This window comes from Pangasianodon hypophthalmus, chromosome 12 (assembly GCF_027358585.1).
Source record: "Pangasianodon hypophthalmus isolate fPanHyp1 chromosome 12, fPanHyp1.pri, whole genome shotgun sequence".
NCBI lineage: Eukaryota > Metazoa > Chordata > Actinopteri > Siluriformes > Pangasiidae > Pangasianodon > Pangasianodon hypophthalmus.
The window spans coordinates 12771956-12793319 of NC_069721.1; the positions used below are offsets into that span (position 1 = coordinate 12771956).

Sequence of the window (21364 nt, forward strand, 5' to 3'; positions counted from 1 at the left end):
ATTTCATTCAGAACAGAAATGCAGGCACTGCTGATTGTACACTGTAGAAATCCAGCAGATGCCATGGGATCTTTTCAGCACGTTACATTTTACTACAGTTGACAGTTAAATGAGGTGTCATAAAACGCTGGCTATTGCTTTGACTCAATTTCTGTCTCCCTGGCAGTTAAAAAGCAGTATTTGTTTTATCAGTAGCAACATGAACACACCATAAAAACAGATTATATATCAATAATAGCTATAACCTCAATAAATATTCATTCAGGAACCTTCAATAAGCACTTTCTCAGGGTCAAAGTGGCGGTTGATCTGAACCACTGGAATCCCTGGATGGGAAGCCCATCCATGTCAGGGAACCATGCACACACATTCACACACTTATTCACATCTAGGGGCAATTTAGTATAGCCAGTCTACCTACTGGCATGTTTGTGGGAGGTGGGAGGAAACAAGAGACTGTGGAGGAAACCCTGGCAGATATGAGGGAACATGCAAATATCCAAATGATTATTACATTGTCAAATTGTCACACTTAGCCATGAGAATGAAAGGTGGTTATAACTGGCAGACTTGGGTACAGGCATGAGCCTGGCATTTCAGCACAGCAGGAAGTTTTCCTGTTTTTCCCCCTCAGGCCTTTAGGTCTGTGTTACCTGGATTGTAAAGTTGTGCTGCTGTGGCTCGATGCTGCCTTAGTGCCGGTCTGCCTGCTCTGCTTATCAGCCTGTGTTAACTCTAACTCCTAGCAGGCAGGATTAAGCGATAATAGGGACGCAGAGTGATTGTCAGTCAGATCACATCTGTTTGTTCCACAAGGGACAATAACACACAAGGACACAGCCTGTCCCCATCACATACACTGGATGCCAGACTGAGTCGTGCTATTTTCCTTTTCTGACACACATTGCTGGATATACTGTACTTTGTTACTGGGAAATGGGTTTGAAAGACATTGTAATTTGTCTGTTAATGTGCTTAACATTTTATTAAAGGTGTCACATCCAAATATCCACAACTGCAAAGTCATATGAAGTTTCAATTGTTTAAATTGATAAAAAGTTCACATCAGGAAATAAAAGATTAAAAAACATTATTTACAGAAAAAAATAACATTATTTATATTATTTAAAAAAAAACATTAAGTAAAGAACATGGTGCAATATATGCTGTCCCTGGAAAGGAAAGGGAACGAAAGGAAAGACAAGACTGTTTACACTGCATTGGAGCGATGCTTTCAAGAACATAAAAAAAAAAGAAAAAGAGACCAGAGGCAAGATTTAATATGATCTTACGAGACTATTGTGAGGAATCCAAATGCTTCATTGTACTTGCACAGCTTGCCAGATCTGCATCGGCTCTGTTATGAGCTGTGAAACCAAATGAAAAGCAAAAATGATACGGTAGCAAATAAATGAATAACATGCCTGGTTTATCTCGGGTAGCTGTTCAATAAGAAAGCAACCCTGATTAGAAGGAAACACATTTCTTTGTACAAGTATATCAATAGCAACAGCAAAAACCTCAGAGATGAAAGAGAGAGAAAGTGACCCGTCGCTCTGAGATAATGACTTTCTTCAAATAAAGGGAAGGAGCCAAGCAGGAGAGATAATGTAATCAGAGTGTACTGTCTGCTATGAGAGAGGAAATTATATCTAATTACTGCACCTCTGACCTCAGTGCCTGACATCACCCACGTATTCACACTCTTTTCCGAACCCTTGCTGCAGCACTCACCTTTACAATTCCACAGAAAAGCACCTCTTCCACCATAAACACATTGCTTTTTTAATGCTATTGTGTGCAGTAAATGTCATGCTGTGTGTATCTGGCTTGAGAGATCAGCCGAGAGCGTGTGTGCAGAGATGATTTCTCCTCAGAGCCGGAGAAGGGCACAGGTAATAAGCCGGGATAAGGATTTGACTTACTGATAATGTTGACAGTGTTTGACCCCATTTCTGAACATTCCAAACTAAAAAGTGAGACAGCCATTCACTCTCGCTACACAAGAACATAGAGAGAAGGAGATGTACTTAAAAAGTCATGTTTCAAGTTCAGCTGAAATGGATCTGCAAAAACCTGAAAAAAAAAAGGAGTTAGAGAAAGCTTTAAAATTGTTTGAGTGATACTTCTGCTTCAAGCACAAAGTTGCAAAAGATCAGGTGACAATTACAGATGAGAAGAAAGAGAAAAATGACTAGAGTGCAATCGAAAAGGAAAATGGAGTAAATCTCTCTCTCTAGTTGTGAAAGGAATCTTAACCTTCCGCAATGTGAAAGTCGTAAAATGTTGTAATGGATTGAGCAAATTGCCAAATTGATCTAGATTATGAGCAGCTCTTGTGAAAATCACTACTCACAGATCATCCAGTCAACTCTAAAGCCATGATTTCACCAAGCACAACTAGCTACACATGCAGCACATCATAAGACTTCCTGCAACCAAGCACCAGTCTACAGGAAAAAAAAAAAAACTGAGCTCTGCCTATAGACAGGAGGTCACTAAGCTGGGACAAGAGACACAGGACACATGAAGCTCATAAGGGACTTATTGTTACTGTAAAAAGAATAATGAGAGGGTGCATATCCTCCATGCTCATTTTAGGCAACTAAAACGCCGGAGGATAAGCAAACCCTTTGTGACCAGATCAGCTATGTCTATGCAATTTGCAGCCTGCAAGCAACAAAAGACCAGACGTTAGAAGGGAAATGACAGCAGCACACTGAGAGCTGAGCCAGGGCATTTATCTGCTCCGCAAGGTCAGCTGCTTGTCAATTTTCAACCAGAGTTCGAGGCTCAGTTCAGAAGGCGCTCATGAAAGTTCGAATAAAGAAGCCTCTGAGAGCGCCGCCAGAAAACAAAGCAGAACAAAGGGCAAGCTAAGCACATGTGCAATATCCAAAGAAGGGCTTGTACAACTTGAGGGGAGAAGGAAAATTACTATGTAGGAGTTGTTGCATGATTGACCACGAGCACATTTCACTTCACAGGAACTGACTGCTCAGCCTACGCTCTTAGGTAAAATACTGCTCAGCAAGATGGCATTTCCATCAAATACTCAACAGGGTGCTTGAGTAAATGTACTTTAGCTTTAACCCTTGTGTTCCAGTCAAAATTTCTTGTTTGAAATTTTTAGCAAAGGTGGAACATGACTAAATTTTTTTCCCCAACATTAAATTGCGTTCTCGTTTCTGTCACTAACCTTAAAAATACTGCATAGATAATGTACAAGCTGCATTAGAGATACTGCAAATGTCTTTGTAAATATAAAGCATAAAACTGATGTTAGTCGCTGCCCATCTCTTATTGACCCTCCCACCTATGCAAACACACACCAAGTATGTAAGGTGATTGTGTTTATTTCCATAAGTACTGTTTAAATTGCTATTGTAATGAAGATGATCTTGTATATGATCTTGTATATGATCGTTCCTGTGTTGATGAAACACCTCACATGATGTCTACTCTAAAAATCACACCTATACATGGTATTTGTAATAAAGTATTGTAGTGCCTTTCTCAGTCTCTCCAAATCACAGCTGGTTTTCTTTGACTCCACCCACTAGTCATTAATATTCATAAAGTAGACCCCAATGCTCACTGACTGCTACTTTATAATAAAGTCAAAAAAGACTGCATGTTAATACACCCAGTATTCTTCTTAGAAATCAGTCTTTTGCAACCTGTTGCTGTTTTAAACTAAGTAGAAAACCACTGATTCATCATTGTACTGGTACTGATTAGCGTTCAGTGCTGTCCTGAGAGAAATATCCTGTTCTGTGAGTATAAGATGATCAGAGAGCAGGTTTTTTTAATTCACCCTCATTCCATGTCAGTGTTGCTGCTACCACTAACTAGAGAGCTGTGTGCATTGTCCTAAATTACACTTTACTTTATGTAGTGCAATAGTGTTTCACTTAGAATGACTGTATTCTTGCGTTTCAGTCACATGATTTTTACGCTGCAGAAACTGTATTTGGGACAGAATTTCTGGCTTTACTGTACAACGCAAACATAATACAGGTGAAAGATATACTAATTTACTAAAATTGTTCATTATTTTGGAAGAGAAAGAACAGTACCTTGACAAAGGTGAAGAAATGATTATGTACTTATGTACTGCTGATTCCACATAAATTAGCAGAACATTTACCACATTTGTGTTTTAAGTGTGTTTGGGAAGTTGATTTTCAGTGTAAAGAAAATGAAACTTCTTAATGATATACAGACACAATAACACTGATGTAGTCAAGTCCTCTATGTGACATCACAAGAAACATGTGATTTGGGACACAACGTATGCATGTTTATTTATTTATTGTTCTTTTAATGCCATGTCAGCATCGATGGCTATTTTCATGGCAAGATCAAGGTAGATAAAACAGGACATTCTGTAGATTCTTACAGGATTACAATGATAAAATCTTACAACTTTTCATCAGTGTCAACAACTATATAAGGTCCTTCACTTTAATATTCAATAAGAATTCTAGGATTTTTCCTGCATTTTGGAAAATGTTCAAATACAAATGGACATTTTGGAAAATGTTTAAATACATATCTGCTGAGTAAAAGTGTTCTCTGGTATTTTTAAGAGCAGGACAGTCCATTAATATGTGTTTAACAGTCATTCTTGTTTTACAGGAATCGCATGTTGGAAGTTCTTCACCGTTCAGAAGGAATGCATGTGTCCAATAGTCTTGAGTGTCCAATACAGCATCTTGTGTATACGGTCTGATTGTGTCTGGATTCAAAGAGGAAATGAAGGAAGTGTCTTTCGTTTATAATGGGGTTGATTTTGTGTAGTATGTTATGAATGCACTGGTCCCATTCCATTTGCCACTTTTTTGAGATGTACGAGTTTATTATTGGTTTGAGATCTGATAGTGGGATTTGACAATCTGTAATTCTCAGTTTGAGGGCTTTAGCAGCAATGTCTGTTTGTTCGTTGCCAGACAGCCCAATATGGTCTGGTATCCAGCAGAAAAGGATGTTGAAATTTTGTCTCTGTAAAGAGTCCACTTTAGCTAGGATGCTGCCAATTATGGGGTGTTTGGTCTTTAAAGATTTGAGTGCTTGAAGGGGAGATTTTGAGTCTGTGCAGATTAAAAAGTGCCATTTCTGTGCACTCTCTATCTGCTCTAGAGCTAAGAGCAAATCACGGGCCTCGGCTGTGAAAATTGAGCTTTGTCCAGGAATACGAATACCGAGTCATTGTTGTCCGAATACTACTGATGCAGACACGTGATTGTCCCTCCTAGATCCATCTGTATATACAGGTTTATGAAGTGGGAAATGGCACCTTATGTCTAAGAATTGTTGTTTATACTCATTTGAGTGGGTCACCTTCTTCTTATGTTGGGTCCATTATGGTGTTTGATTTCTTTATATTCCAGGGTGGTATAAGGCATGTATGTGTGTGTGCTAGTATGTCCAAGTTAATCTCCGTGTTCTCTAGATGGGGTTTTATGTGGATCCCAAAAGGACTAACGTATGTGGGTCTGGCTTCATACAGTTGCAGATGTTGAGGATGGAAAACTGGAGAGTGAGCTGGATTATTCTGGTCTGCCTTTAGCTTGACAGCACAGTGCAGGTGCCAGTTTCACAAGCCTGTTTTGAAGTGATGGTTCCCTTTCTTCAGGAACGATAGGTTAATAATGCGCTCATTCTAATGCATTATTGTTTCTAGTAACAGCTCCTATACAGGGACTTGTACAGTGGACACTCCACATAATCTAAGACTAATAAACAGATTAAAAGAAATTAAAAGAATTAAGAGTTGTTTAAAAAAGAAAAATGTATAATCGTTGATATGGTGATGTTTTACTGTTAGGAGACGTTTGTTTAACATTTATGAAAGGAGTCTCGGTTGTCCATGCTTTATAACAGTCACGGTGCGTTACAAAGTTTCCCAGTCTTCAGGACAGAGCAGTTAAGCTTTGCAGTTTCTCAGTAAAAGGACAAGCTGTGTTTTTTTAAGAGTGAGAGAGAGAGAAAGACAGAGAGACGGAGAGAGAGAGAGACGGAGGGAGGAAGGGAATAACTATCATTGCTATAACGTAAGTGATAACAGGAACTAATGTGTCTCACAGACGTTCCACAACATTAACTCTAACTATAATGCATTCAAATGTGCAATGTGTCATTCATTAATAAATTAAACATTGAAATCTTGGTAAATCACTGTGGTATAAGGTATACTCCACCCCAGTGGATTATTTTCGTATAACTGCATGGTCTGTTGTGTGTCATTCCTTACAGATTTAATATTTGTTACAATATAAGGCAGGTTGGGACAAAGAGATTCGCTGCTAGTGAAAAGAACATGAGGGTTAAATGCTCTATAATCAAATAAGCATTAGCACACTACAGCTTACATCAGATCGCTCAAATATTTGCTTTACAGAAAATCCTTGCTTTCTGAAACAGGTGAGAGACAGCAAGACAGATATTTATGGCTTTATGTGGTTTGGGCACTAAAAGATAAGTGATATAACCGTGCCATCACTCAGTGTCTGTCTCACCCTCTGTATTAGCAGGAAGCCACACACTCATTAATATCTCTTAATGGTAGCAGCAGACACCTTGATTTACAGTGGGCTCCTCCTGAAGCTATAAGAGCAGAGGGATCCCTCACTCCACTGGTCTGCTGACACATCCATCCCAGACATACTGCAACCCGGAATACACACTCACTGTGAGTTATAATGCTGCTACTGACAGATTCATCTCCATGGAAATGCTATTTGATCCTCATTCCTGAAAAAGAGGTGAGGAGAGACAGTGAGAAGAAGATACATTTCCATCTTAATGTTTTATGAATTTTAAGACAGACAAAATGCAAAACGTTGCATGTTTCCATCAGCAACTGTTAGCTGAGTATTCTGAAGAGGAGCATCAAAGATGGTGTAATCAAAAGAGCGTCAACCAGACAGTCTCAGAGAAATGTGCGTGCGCGCGCGCACACACACACACACACGCACACACACAAACACACAAAACAATTCAGACAAACAGGCAACAAACAGGATTTTTTTTTTTTTTTTGCAATATTAAAATGGTTTTCTTCTCTTCATGGCACTACCATATGAGCAAATAAAAAACATACAAAACACCACTACAGAAAGATGTATAAAATCTTTAACTTGTGTGTGTTAATGTAATAGTCTGGCCAAAAAGAATATGTATGAGGTAATCATCGAGGTCAGATTTGCAGAGACCTGAATAATAATGACAAAATGACTTTAGGTGAAATAGACTTCATTACTTCAGATGTCTTGCCTTTCCTTCATTTAAAAAAAAAATCCAGACCGCTTCTTTTTTTTTTAACTTTCCTGCCATTCTTTGTTAAATTTTCTTACTTCAAAGGTCATTAGCTGTATCAAGAAAAAGGAAAACATAAAATGCGATAATGCATTAAAGATGCAGTGCTAGTGCAAAAAATAGGTCTGTCTAAGAAGATGTATTTAAACTTCTTATCATGTGTTTATTTATATCTTCTCAGAAATGTTCTCGGAATTTCCATACTTATCCAGAGTGTCTTAAAAGTCCATACTATTCCGGACTTGCACAAGAACCCTCTTCTTATTAGTAGTATTGTAACTTGTAGCTCCAGCGCAAAATTAAAAGAGAGACACTGGATAAAGACACTGGATACTAAGCATTGTAACAATTAGATTTTTTTTGGTAAGGGGTAAATATGTAAGCTTTATTTAAAGTTCAAACTGCAGTGTCTAGAGAGTGTACTGCATCTTTCCGAGACATTACCACCCTGTTGTGTTAAATCAAAACCTGTGAAACACAGCCCAGTGTCCAGGTTGTTTCTGTCACTCATCAGCAACAGCCTGCACACATCCTCAAACACATCCTCTCACTCACATCCACAAATGTGCATTGAGTTATTCACACCGTTCCCTGGAGTGTGTTTATGGACATTAGTCAGCAGTGACAGCTCACTCTGTCTCTGTGACTTTGGGCAACGTTTACACCTGAGCAGACTCCCTGTCTAATTAGAGTCTAGTGACACACATGCAGTGAGGTACACAGGTCTGAGTAATTGAGGGAGAGACAAAATGTCCCGGAACTCAAGTCAACTCACCTTTTGTGTAAAATACCAAGTATAAAAAAAGAAAAGACAGACATTTACGTATTCATTTCTACTACAAATAATGAATGCTGAGCTGTCAAGTTAAGGTCGTTCTGTTTTTGGAATAGCAAACCAATACCAAAAGAATGTTGTTTAGTCTCAGGGTTGCCAGGTCTGCATAAAAACAGCCTATAAACCAGTACAAAACAAGAAATCTGCTTTTTCCAGACCGTATACACTCACTGAGCACTTTATTAGGAACATCTGCACATCTACTCATTCATACAATTACCTAATCAGCCAATCTTGTGGCAGCAGTGCCGTGCATAAAATCATGCAGAATCGGGTCAGCAGCTTCAGGTAATCAGAATGGGGAACCCATCAGAGCGGGGAAAAAATGTGATCTTAGTGATTTTGATCATCACATGATTGTTGGTGCCAGACAGGCTGGTTTGACTATTACTATAACTGCTGATTTCCTGGGATATTTTCAAACAGTCTCTAGAGTTTACTCAGAATTATGCGATAAAGAAAAAACACTGAGTGAGTGTAAATCAGATAATCACTCTGTACAATTGTGGTGAGCAGAAAAGCTTCGCAGAAGGCACAACACTTCAAACCCTGGGATGGATGGGCTATAACTGCAGAAGACTACCATCAGGTTCCACTTCAGTCAGCCAAGAACAGAAAGCTGAGGCTGCAGTGGGCACAGGCTCACCAACACTGGACAGTTGAGACTGGAAAAACATAGCCTGATCTGATGAATCTTCATTTCTGTTGAGGCACACAGACGGTAGAGTCAGAATTTGGTACCAACAGCATAAATATGTGGACCCAATCTGCCTTGTGTCAACAGTCCAGGCTGGTGGAGGTAGTGTAATAGTGTGGGATAGGTTTTCATGCCACATTTTTGGCTCATTATTACCAATCAATCATTGCTTGAATGTCACAGCATATGTGAGTATTGCTGCTGACCATGTGCATCCTTCCATGGCTACAATTTACCATTTACCAAATCTTCTAATGGCTACTTCCAGCATGACAATGCACCATGTCACAAAGCAAAAGTCATCTCAAACTGGCTTCATGAACATGACAATGATGTTCAGTGTTCTTCATCTGAATCCAACAGAACACCTTTGGGATGTGGTAGAACGGGAGAGTTGCAGCTTGAAGTTGCACCTGAAAAATCTGCAGGAATTGCGTGATGCAATCATGTCAACATGGACCAGAATTTTTCCAACATCTTGTGGAAACCATCCATGAAGAATTGAGGCTGTTTTGAGAGCAAAGGGAGGCTCTACTCAGTATTAGTATAGTGTTCCTAATAAAGTGCTTGGTGAGTGTACATCATGGTCATTGCAAAAAGTTTTTATTTATATATTTATGAAGTAGTACTGCAAACAGGTAATACACTCAGAGGAAAGTGCTACCTACCCTCCTCCGCATACATAAGCTCACAGGCACCCATGATGGGCCAGTGTCACTGTGATGGACAGGGGAGAGAGAGAATGCTATCCGTCTCACACAGACAGCACAGCCAATTTACTCTCTTGAGTCCCGGGAGCTGGTTGGCTGTGGCAGCATCAGGATTTCGACTTGCTATCCCCTGACAACCGGGAGAATGCTTTTCTCTTGCACTACTCAGGAGCTCAATAAACTGCTTTTAATCATAACTTCATTATTAATATATTTACTATTTCCATAAAGAAACAATTGACTTAACATATTTGTTATTTGACTTAACATAATGTATGCAAAGTGGCCAACCTCCAAAGTAGAGACAATTTTAAAAAAATCTCACAGCAGCAGTTCAAAGTAACTCAGCTATGTGGGATAATCACAGACCTGGCAACAGTGTTTAGGTTTAAACTGCAAGTGGGAATATTAAATGATGTAAGATACCTAAAAACAGATTTCCATGGCAGCCCAAAGAGTGCAAAACATCAGTGGCCCTATGAATCAAGTGTTTTATTTTTCAGTCCAGCTTTAAAATACACTGAAAATGAATGATATGCACTGAAGAATGAGTGTTTCATTCATATTCCATATTTTGTGACACTTTACAGTGAGATTCCTGTGTAATGGGACTGTACATTGTGCTCCTACTGCATACAACTACTCGCATTCAAAAGCAGGCTTAAAATAAAAAACCTGATCAAAATATAATTCATATTCACAGAAGACTTCTGAAAGTAACTACAAATGCCCAAAGTAGTCTCCTTGAACAGCTGCAATAAACTGCAACTGTATGCACAATAAGAAAAACTGGTTAATAAAGCTAGATACAGGACTTCAACGACTAAAGTACAAAACAGAGGTATTACACAAGAATCAGTTATCAAAACAAAACTAACATTTCTTTTTTCACAAACATTGTAAAAGACATGGTTTTTTATTATCATCATCATCATCATCATCTCCACCACCACAATGGGTTTTGTACAAAGGATAGACCTAAAAGAAATGTGTGACCTTTTATTATTATTAAAAACAGAAAAAAGAATAAAACCAAATGGGACCAAAACCATCAGAATACCTAGATGAAGAAGCAAGTGATTCACATTTGACATGTTTGTGTGTTACACAAACATATGAGGGGAAGAGCGCTGTACACTTCCTCACGTGTGTTCTTCCTCAGGTCCTGTATTGGTAATATTGCTAATGGCTCTCTCTCAGCTGGAGGGAGAAAGTGCATGGGCTGTGGAAAAGCCTGCCTGGTGGGATTCCTGTGAGACCTGGATGAAGCATGTGGAGTTAAATTCCATCACTGCAAGCCTCAAGTGGCTCAACAGTGTCCTTAACCAAAGTCCATCTGCTGCATTCACAATATGTGAAACGTAAGAGACCAACAATCCATTACAAAGAAATGTTTACCACAAGGCCACAAGACGATCCTTTCCATTAGTACCAAGCCATTCTCAGAAAAAAAGGGAAAAAAATAAGACAAAAGCTTCCCTAGTTGCCTGTTCGCTAACGTTATATAATAAGAATAGTATACAACCGAGTCCCTGTATTACATCTCATTCTAGTGAGTTCATCATATCAGCGGTGACTGTATTCTCTCAACCATTGTTTTATATGCTGACTTAATAAAGACTCTTTTTCTGACTTAACAACTTTTAAAGCATCTAGTGTGTATGTCATGCAGAAGCTTTGCAAGAATAGCAGACAGATGAAACATAGAAACTTTGCTAGTATACATTATTTTAGTCAAACGTGATCGGTTTCTCCCAAATCTTATATATAACCAGCAGCAAAACTTCATTAGCTTAAACAAACCTAACAGCTCTGTGCTACGCACGACAGAACTTGTTGGATTTGAAATACAAAAGCCCACCTGGCTACAAATGCATTTAATGGTAAATAAGAAGCTTTTTAGCAAACACAGAGTCTACTTGGCAAGCAAAGAAACGGGCTTTACACCCATATACAATACCATCAAAAGTCTATAATGTCACCTGTGAAAGGCTCTACCACTGGGTAAGCAGTGTATATCACACACTTCCTCTGTCCTCATTGACTAATAAGGTACAAACCAGATGAGAGGCACGGCAGTCTGACTGCTGTAAGTGGGAGGAGTCATGCCGTGTTTTGTTTTTTGTTTTTTTGGTTTGTTTGTGTTTTTTTTTCAGATTACAGTTCAGCTCAGAGGCCCATGAATCTGGTTAAGGAGGTCACAACTAGAGCCTTAAAACTCAAACAGGATTGAATTTAGAGACTTTAGAAAAAGTTTAGGCTCTGTCAGACAAGACTTCTAGTGAGATATAGCTGATCAGCAGAAGGAATAGTGAAATGTGCTGGGAGAGCCACGTGCTGGAGAGCAGGAGGAGATTGATACAGATGTAGTGTTGAAGAGGAGGAGGACAAAGCACTCTGCTACCTAGCAAAGCCCCATCACCGGAGGCCTCTCTGTGGAAACAGGTGCTGCCGGTGACCCGCAGCAGTGGAACAAAGCACAGCTCTTTGGAAAAGGATAGTCCAGGTAAGATGGCCGCTGCAGAGGGCATGCGCCTCACACACAGGTGCCCTGGTGAGCTGTAGGCAGAGCTTTGCGGTTCTTTAAGCCTGGATTCTTCTCTTTAAAATCCATGGGCTTCTGCTGGGAGGTGTCGATCAGCGCACTAGCTATAGCAATACCTGCAAAAATATATACAAAGAGGAGAAAGAAAAGACGAGGTTACATAGCTGTTGGATTCCAATCATACCAAGCAAAAGACTACACATAGTTATTACCACGGTATTAAAAAATAAAACTCTATTTCAAAGCAAGGTTATAAATCATAACCAGAAGCAGAGGTTGTGTAAATGATGTCTAGTTATTGGGAATTGCAATTTAAATTGTTCTTGTGCTTTTTAGATACATGTTTCAAATGTGCTCACACAAAAAAGAGAAAAGGAACAGAAAAATGCACTAATACAAGCAGCAACCGTCAGGGTCTGAGCACTTTTTGCAAGTAGACACCATTTTAACAAAGGTCTTATAGTGGCTACTTTGTCTATTAAGTCTTTGTGAAATACTTTAAAATGATGCTGTGAAGTTGTGAGATGAAACGCATGATTTAAGCCTATTTTAGCAAACAGAGCAGGATATATGGAAAACATTTATTTTTCTTCTTGAAAAGCATTTCTAAGACATCAGTCAAAGCCATAGCCATTTTACCCTGACAAACCCCACCCAAGCTGACTGACAGGTTACAGAGAAATTATGAGTCAGAAAGACATCTTTTTGATGATAATTATGTTTCAGAATCTAGATTGTGAAAGAAACTGAATCTGAGACAGTTCTGTGAAAATCCTAGGTACAAGATTTTCCCAAAGGTGAATCCAATATTAGAACAAAGCAACAATTCCATCAAGTACATGATCTTTTTTATCCATTGTAGTTTTTGTGCTTTGTGTGGTATCCCTCACTCACTTTATATCTCTGTTGTATAGGGAGCTTGGCCCAGAGCCCAGTGTGACCTACTGCTGCTTTTCATGCCAGCGTTTAGTCAAAGGAGGCTGTGGAAAGAGCCGTAAGCCACAGTCCCCTGAACATTTTTCACAGTGCCATCTCACAAATCATCCCCAAAACAAAATAGCCTTGACCTGGTTCAACTCCCTTCCTTCTATTTAAGCAATACAATTATCGGAGAGTAACAATTCATTACTTCAGAAATGGCTGGCTAAAATGAATTGAATTTAGCTTGCCAAGCTGAAGCCATGGCTGCTCCAAGCAACCAGGATTTAAATCCAAGCACAAACTGACTCTAAGACGGCCACTCCTGCCTCCTTCAATTTATTTGATTTATTAGCCATCATGGCTGAACTAGAGTGAACATATGCCAAGAAGCCATAACAGTGTCTAATTTAGTACACATGTGATTCCCAAAAATCTCAGACAATCAAAATGTTTTTTGTTGTTTGTTTGTTTGTTTGTTTATGGGACCAAAACTAATTTTTAGTTGCCTGGTAACTGGAAACCACACTTTCACCCTGAAAGCTAAGTGCAAGTGTTAGCCAGGATGAAAAAGGCATGATTGCACAAATCAGGTCCTCAAGGGCTAAAGTCCACTCCATGCTTCAAGATGATTTTTAGGTGTGTTTGAACAATTCCTCTGCTATGAAGCTTGGAGAAACAAACTCAGAAGCACTGACTTGGTGCTTGTCCCCACACCCACAGCCTCGTAAATCGTTTTGTATAATCAGAACCTGACACAATGCAAATATCAGATGGGTGTCAATAATAGATTATTGCCTTACTCAAGTGTTTGCTATTAATATTGCTGATATTTAACTTAGTCCAGTCTTTAAAATCATGAATGCCTTTCCCACTTAGCAAAGAAACCTCATTATTTAATGTATTTGCATACTGTTACTTTTCAGTGAAGTTTCCAGAGAAGCCAACTGTCTGTTGCTCTGACTGGGACAGCAATCGGTTTGCATGAGCCTATTTCTTTTAAGCCATTAATATTAGTTTTAGAAGTGGCACTGGTATGACTAATATATTAGTTGGAAGCTTTTAAGGTGCTAACAGTACATAAGGTTGCCAAGACTTTGCCGGCTCACTTGCTTATCTGTACTGCTATCAGCACGCCCCACATGATGATAACCATGTTGCCGGATCAGTAAGTTATACTGAGCAATGGTTAACTTCCTGGTGTCATATGACGCTGACTGAATGTTTGCAAGTACATTACAGCAGTGAGTGATCTAATAAAGCTGCAAGCAGTTCGCACAACTGAATAAAACAGTGTTATATTCATGGTAGGTAGTGGGAGATGTGCAGCTGCATCGTGATGACAGCCAACATGACTGCACTGTGCTCCAAAACCACACACTGACTTGCTGTGAGTAGGTGATGACTTGTTTCACCCTGCTGCACTTTACACCCATGCAGCTTCATACCTTCGAAAAGCATAGATCATGTAGTCAAATGGGCCTCTTTCAGCTGTGACAGGAGAAAGATATTTGCTGAGCACATGCTGCCATTATAGAGAATATTCTTTGCCTCTTTCGCTCTGCTTGCATCTAATGACAAAGCACAACAAGATAACATAAAACAGCCACCCTTCCATATGAAAAGCTCATTCTTCTGCTGGTGCACAATGGCAGTGGTAGCTGCTGCTATTCAATTTTGAGATGGTATGCTTGTCAACCAGGACTATTAGAAGAGATGCACTGAAACAGGAGGTTTTTTCAGCTCAGTCAGTTTGTGATGAGGAAGCTGAGCTGAGGTTTCATAAAGCAGCATGTTGATTGACAGGCAAGCTGTGAGAGGGAGGGACAGACGGGCTTTTCTCTAGCACACACCATCATTCTGCCAGCACCATCACTTGCAGCAGATAAGTTCATTAAAGCAGGCATTGAAAATAGCACCTAAATGGAAAATTTCCAGGATTTTGTCAAAAAAAAAAAAAAAAAAAAACCTTTACTGTATATTGCAATGTTTGGAAATCTTTTTGTGGAAGCCATGATTGGAAGCAAGGTTGGAAAACCTTCTCTAGCTTCCACAGCAACAGCACTGCACATAGTTCCAGGATTAATATGATTTGTAATATTAACAGTGTAATAACATTGCAGCTTGATTTTAGTGCCTTCTTCATTTTTTGAGTAAATATTGTACATTTTAGCTTCATAAACTAGAACATCCGGATGACTAGCTAAGACCTTCCAACACCTAAGAAGGAAGAAGCATAACTTAGGGAGTTTTAATAATCTTGATCTAAAGGTCAGCAAGGCTGCACAACATATCACAAACTTCAAAATTTCTTAAACGCACCCTTAATTAATCTCCAAAATGATGCACATAATATGAAAAATAGCAGCTTGATTCCACCAGCAAAATGTAAAGTACTGATAATACTAACATTCTTATAGCAAAAAAGCATGATGTAAAATAGAAGAAAAGGCTCTGCACATGAGTAATGATTCTCAGACAGGAATCAAAAAACACCCCTCTTATCACTGACTCCACTGTATAGAGGTTATACACTTGGGAGCAACACAACCCTCGACGTCAAGAATAGAGACAAGCAGTTACCGTACATGTCTCAGTTTACATGTAAGAATTAGCCACAAAGCCTGGTAGAGATGGTCTAACCAAGACCAGAGATATGGAGACCAAGAGTGAGGTTAGTCACCATGGCGTAAGAGGATACAGCCAACGGGCACAGATCAGCTACACCAAACCACCACCATAGATCCAATGGGCTGACTTCCTGTCTGAACTCAGGTTTCTAGTCTCTGAATCATCGTATATAGCAATGTGCACACACAGTAGGCATGTAATTCCATTTCCAACAAATCTATGATAACTGATTAGAAATGTGTCTACAGTAAAATATGTCTACACTTGCTAAAATTCTGACAACATGCTCCCATTTTAGACCACTTCTAATCCTGACTGCTATTTCACAATAGCTAAGCTGAATGTTTCATTCTAGCAAGCAAATACATTAAAAGCTAAGTCATCAAAACAAAAACACAGTGAGCAAGGTTAAGCAATGAAGCTCGCAAGAAAGAGAAAACTGCAAACTGACGACAAAATGAGTCAAGATTATGGCAGGTTCCTCCATCTTTCACAGGAACCCTGATACAGTACATGAAGTGGACACATGCTGTTTTTAGACAGTATTTGTGACTCAATCTGTTGCTGATAAAAAAAAAAAAAAAAAGGTCTGAGTGTTAGCACTGAGAGGCAGTGAGGTGTTCGCTATGCTTTTAGCACCTTCAAGTCTCCGTCAGGATCACAAGGGTGCACAAAGCGAGGAGAGTGCTGAACGTGTTACTAAAAGCAGGTTTTGCAACTACACACTAAAAGCAAGCAAACGCCAGAAAAGACTACTGAGACATGTCTAGCAGTAAGAGTGTGGTACCATGATTAATGTGGGCGAAACATTTCACAACGATTCAAACACTACAGTTCACATCCTGTCCTCAACACCCTGTAGTTTATCTGCATTGCTGTTTCAGACCTGGACATTTTACATGAAGCAGCGTAGTTTTCTTCAAGGATTGACATGTATTTGCCTCTAACCATCTTGCCTTCAACCCTGACCAGTTTCTCAGTACCTGATGAGCAGTACATGATGCTACCACCACCATGCTTCATTGTGGTGTGTTCCCAGTCTCCACCAAATATAGCGCTTTGCGCTAATGCCAAAAAGTTACATTTTAGCCTGATCAGACCATAAAACAATTTTTTTTTTACATGTTTGCTGAATCTCCAATTTGCATTTTGGCAAATTTCAAAACAGATTTCATATTGCTTTTTCAATAGTGGCTTTCTCTTCGCCACTCTTCCATAAAGTCTAGCTTTGTTGAGTGTTATTTTTTTTTTATCTAATTCCCCTGAGATGTTCGGTGAAAAAGCTTGATTCTGTAGTTATCTTTGTTTGCATTTTCAGGGACACTTTTTGCTTTTGTCCTGCTACAAGTTCACTCAATGACCAGATTTTAGCTTTCCAGCAGAGGCAGACAGATTGTACTGAAGTTTTGAAAGAGTCTACTAGCACTTTCACATACGAATTTGGCTCCCTGGTGTAAGAAATGCTTTCAAATATTCCACAGGATATGTTTGTGTTTCACAGTGTGGGAAATGTGTGCTGTCAAATATGTTTAGAGCACAGTTGGGCAAACATGGCACGTCACAATCCTATTTTCAATGGGTATATAAAGCTAGCATGTCACTGTGCAGTGGTTTACATTGGAACCAATACTTGTCAGCATTCATAGTATTTATGTGTGTCAGGGTTTGACTGCATGTAACATATGCTTTAATATGCCTAAATGTGGATTAAATAAGCACATAAGGCATCTTGTGATGGCATGCATTATAATACGGTTCTCAATGCTCCACTAATGTACTTCATATTATGAATATTTTTTGGTGTGTGTGTTTTTTTTTTTTTTTATAGTGTTCATTATAATCAAACGCATACCTGACTGTCCAGGAGGTGGAAACCCTGATGGTCCTCTTGGGAGGCACATAAGCACCGTCAGAACTGCAGCTTTGCCTCCCGAACACGGCTCCAAGGCTATAGGTTTGGGAGGAGCCTTAAAAGAGAGGAAGTGGGAAGAAATGCATTAGACACAAACTCCACTCTTACAGTAACAGTTCACACAAGCCATACTCCTCAATATTCGCCAAGAATGAAGCTTCGTAAGTTTGTGGAGACTGAAATTTACAACTCAACAGGACTTTATCTTCTTACTGACTGACAAACAAAGCAAAATTCATACCCAGTCACCCAAGCACTGTTTAAAATGCTACACATAGCAAGTCACTAACATGTGACACTAACCACACACTTGTTGAGCTCAGAGATGTAGTCACTGATCATAGTAGCCCCAAAATTGTCCATCACATGAATATGACTTCAGCATAACCTTTCAGTGAAATAAAAATGATGAAGAGGAGGTGGAAGCATGAGAAACATGTCAAATGGCTTAAAAGGTGGCTATGAGATTAACACATGAGCCTTACAAGAGGCTTGGTTGAACTTTCAAAGTAAAGCACTTTGCTTAGATTCAGGATATATGCAGGCTAGGGTGTGAGCTCTTTTCAATTTCACTCAGTTTCTTTTTGGTCCTCTGACACTCTGAAACTCCTGAAACTCTGAAATTTTAATGTTCTCTTAGTGAAGCCAATAAGGGCTACTTTTAGTATGCAATGCAATACAATTAATACAAAGTAAAATCTCTTAATTTTATTAGACAACTGTTTTAATATTAAAAGAACAACAGATTATAAGAATTTGGGTACATGACAAAAATATGATAAAATGTGATACTAAAAGCCATTTATCACAATATATATTGTGTATCACAATATATCTTGCTAATAAACTGGCAGCAAAACAGCAGTCCTTCATTAAATAACTCAGTGTTCAACAGGTTACTTTCCACAAAATGTAATTAACACTGAAAAGTCTAACCTGATGATATACTCTCAGAAAAGTGTACTGTGATAATTTTTCTCAATATCGATATTATAATATCAGATTTTTCAGAGAAAATAAGAGGTCAGTATAAACACTGGCTCAAGATGTAGTTTGCACAATCATAAAAAGATCCCTTCACCCAACCACAGGTTTCAGAGCAACAGCTTTGATTATAGGGCACAGTTCCATGAATCAAATCTTTCGTAAGGACAAATCTTTTAGCCCTGCCTATCATCAATATAATAACCCCAAATCACATCCTTAGTACAAATCTGTCATGGTAATTAGCGCTCTCTCATGTCAGGGCTCCGAATTAAACAGTGAACATGAATAACGAGAACATTAATGACATGGCTCAGTATTATGACCTCAGGAGGGTACTGTTAGTGAAGCACACTGGAATGTTATAGTACACCAACAATATTCTCCAGCTACCGTAACTTACTTATACAATGTAGTCCAGGTTAACATTTTACAGATTATATTTGGGTATATATATTTAAAAAGTTGATTCAAAACTAAATTATATTCATTTTGACAATGAATATTAATGGATAAAATGTTTTCCCTCCACCTAATAAAGGACATTTTCCTACTGATAAGTGTAAATACTATTATGATTAGTTATGCATTAAAAATATGACAGTGTAATTTGGAACATTCTTCCATTTCCTTCATGTCAGTTGAGTGACATAAAGTCAAGGTAATCGCACTGCCTGGTATTGCTAACAAGATGCATATATATAATACCTCTGACTGTTAATAGAAGAAAGAAGTCACACATTGTAATTTGCTCTATAAATCTTAAATGAAAGCTTTTTCTTTCTTATTATATTTCTTTATAGGATATTTTTACATTTTTACCAAAGGTACCTATATTGTAATGCAGACATTATGGGTGAAAAGATTTACAAACATCAATATGATAAACCTATATTCTCTCAGACACTTACTTTATCGCTTTTTTTTTTTCACTCTCTCACACACACAAACACACATGCTTTGTAAGGGTACTTATTGCGTTAGATGGCCCATCCATGGAGGGGCTTGTGAAAGGTCAAATTAAGCCTGTGCTGACAGCAACGTCGATCAGGCCCTGCAGACAGAGGCTGTTATCAGAGCAATATCTGTCTCTTTGAGGGGAAAAGAGGCCACTTGTGCTGCACTTAAAAGTTCAAAGCCATTGTTTCGGAGTGATGGGGGGTGGCAGCGGGCGTCTGGCTTTCCTTTCAACCCTGCTACTGCTGCGTGTACAGAATTTCTCTCTTTTCCATTTTCCTCTGTGAATTCTCTTTCGCTCTTTATTGTAGCACTCACTAAGAGACGTGATTTCCCTGACAAAACCATCCCTCACTCAGCTTGCCTGTGCACATCCGTCCCCATCCTGACATTCCTGTGCAAAGCCTTGAAAGGACACTACTTAGTTTCCACCATGAAGTGTGACCGTGTGTGTGTTTACAGTTGATAATGGCCACCATAGGGTCTTGCAATATTGATAAAATTCTAGCTGGCGCCTTATATGCTGCAGAGATCCAGCCTCCACCCGCTACCCTGTCAAGAAAAAAAAAAAAACCTCCATCCTCATAATAAATGAGCTGCAAGTTCAGTTGATAGCTTTGGCAGCTGTCTCCTGCACCTGCAATTCAGTCAAAAGTAAGTTTTGATTCTCTTCCTTTTCATCATTGTGCCATATTTTATCATTTCCCTTAAAATCTACCAATCAAGGAGGCTGAAATATCACAGCTAATTAGCACAAATCTCCATTTTCAAGCCTACCCTTAGATGTCTTGTTCTGGCTGTTGCCATTGTCTCAGCCCAGTTGGTACGCATAATTTAAATATCCATTTGAATCTCGCCCTCCCCAATCACATCTTTTAAAACGAAGAGAGGTGACCTGAAGTACAATTTTAAACTGAATACAAAAAAAAAGGAAAATGCACCACTTCAAATACTAGGAAAAAAACAATTCAGCAAATTAAATTAGACCAAATTAGCTGAGTCATAAAAGTACAGAGCACATAAAGCTGTATTCTGCACTGTAATAATCATGAATACAAAGATTGGTAGGCTGATTGTAGATCACAGGATATAGTCTTATGTCATGTTCTTCAGAATGTGAAAGCTGGCCAGCACTACTTAAGAACAAGTCAAATTTGGCATAAAACTACAAAAAGCACCACTTTGAAAAGTTCAGTTAAAGTAGCCTGAGACAGCCAGCAGCCAGATGCTTTAAGATGTCAAGAGCCGGATAATTTAATCATCACATTCACTCATACAATCACATTAAATCTGCAGTAAATGCTTTATCCTGGCCAGGGTAAGGGTGGTTCCACAACACTTGATAGAATGAAAGAACAACACATCCTGGTTAAGACTTGAGTCCTTTGCACAGCATCTCACACACCCACACCCCCGCATCCACACACACACACTCAAGACAATTCACCATTAGCACGTTTTTGGTCACACAAAAACCTCCAACACAAAAACACAGGAATAACGTACAACTCTGCAGAGAGACAGTAACCCGAGCTCAGAATTGAAACCAGAGTGCTGGAGCTGTGAGGCAGCAACAGTACCCACTGCGCCACCATATCGCCCATCATAGACATACATGCTCAAAACAAATCCCAGGTCAAACAGTACAACATCCAGTGTTCCTACACTAGCAGCAGATATAACAGATTGCAAGGTTTTATTGCCCCTCTACAGCAACAAGGACATTCCCTAATGAAGTCTCTTCTGTGAGAAAGACATTAGATTCTATATAAAAGTGCACTGTTGAGCAATAGCACACACTGTCTCCCTCGTCCAATAATACTATTTAATGGAGCCACGGAAGGTCTCAAAAGGT

At 39.1% G+C, this 21364-nt stretch overlaps 1 protein-coding gene across 1 annotated transcript in view; it reads right to left on the minus strand.

Annotated features, from left to right (window-relative positions):
* Positions 1 to 10036: 10036 nt before the first annotated feature.
* The window catches only part of atrnl1b (attractin-like 1b), a 100040-nt gene continuing 88712 nt past the window's right edge, over positions 10037 to 21364 (minus strand). Inside the window, exons 28-29 of the mRNA XM_034309299.2 lie at positions 17509 to 17623; positions 10037 to 12223 (exon numbers count right to left, since the gene is read on the minus strand). Of these exons, the coding sequence (XP_034165190.2) occupies positions 12099 to 12223; positions 17509 to 17623 (240 nt within the window). The 3' untranslated portion in view covers positions 10037 to 12098. The remainder of the gene's footprint in view (positions 12224 to 17508; positions 17624 to 21364) is intronic.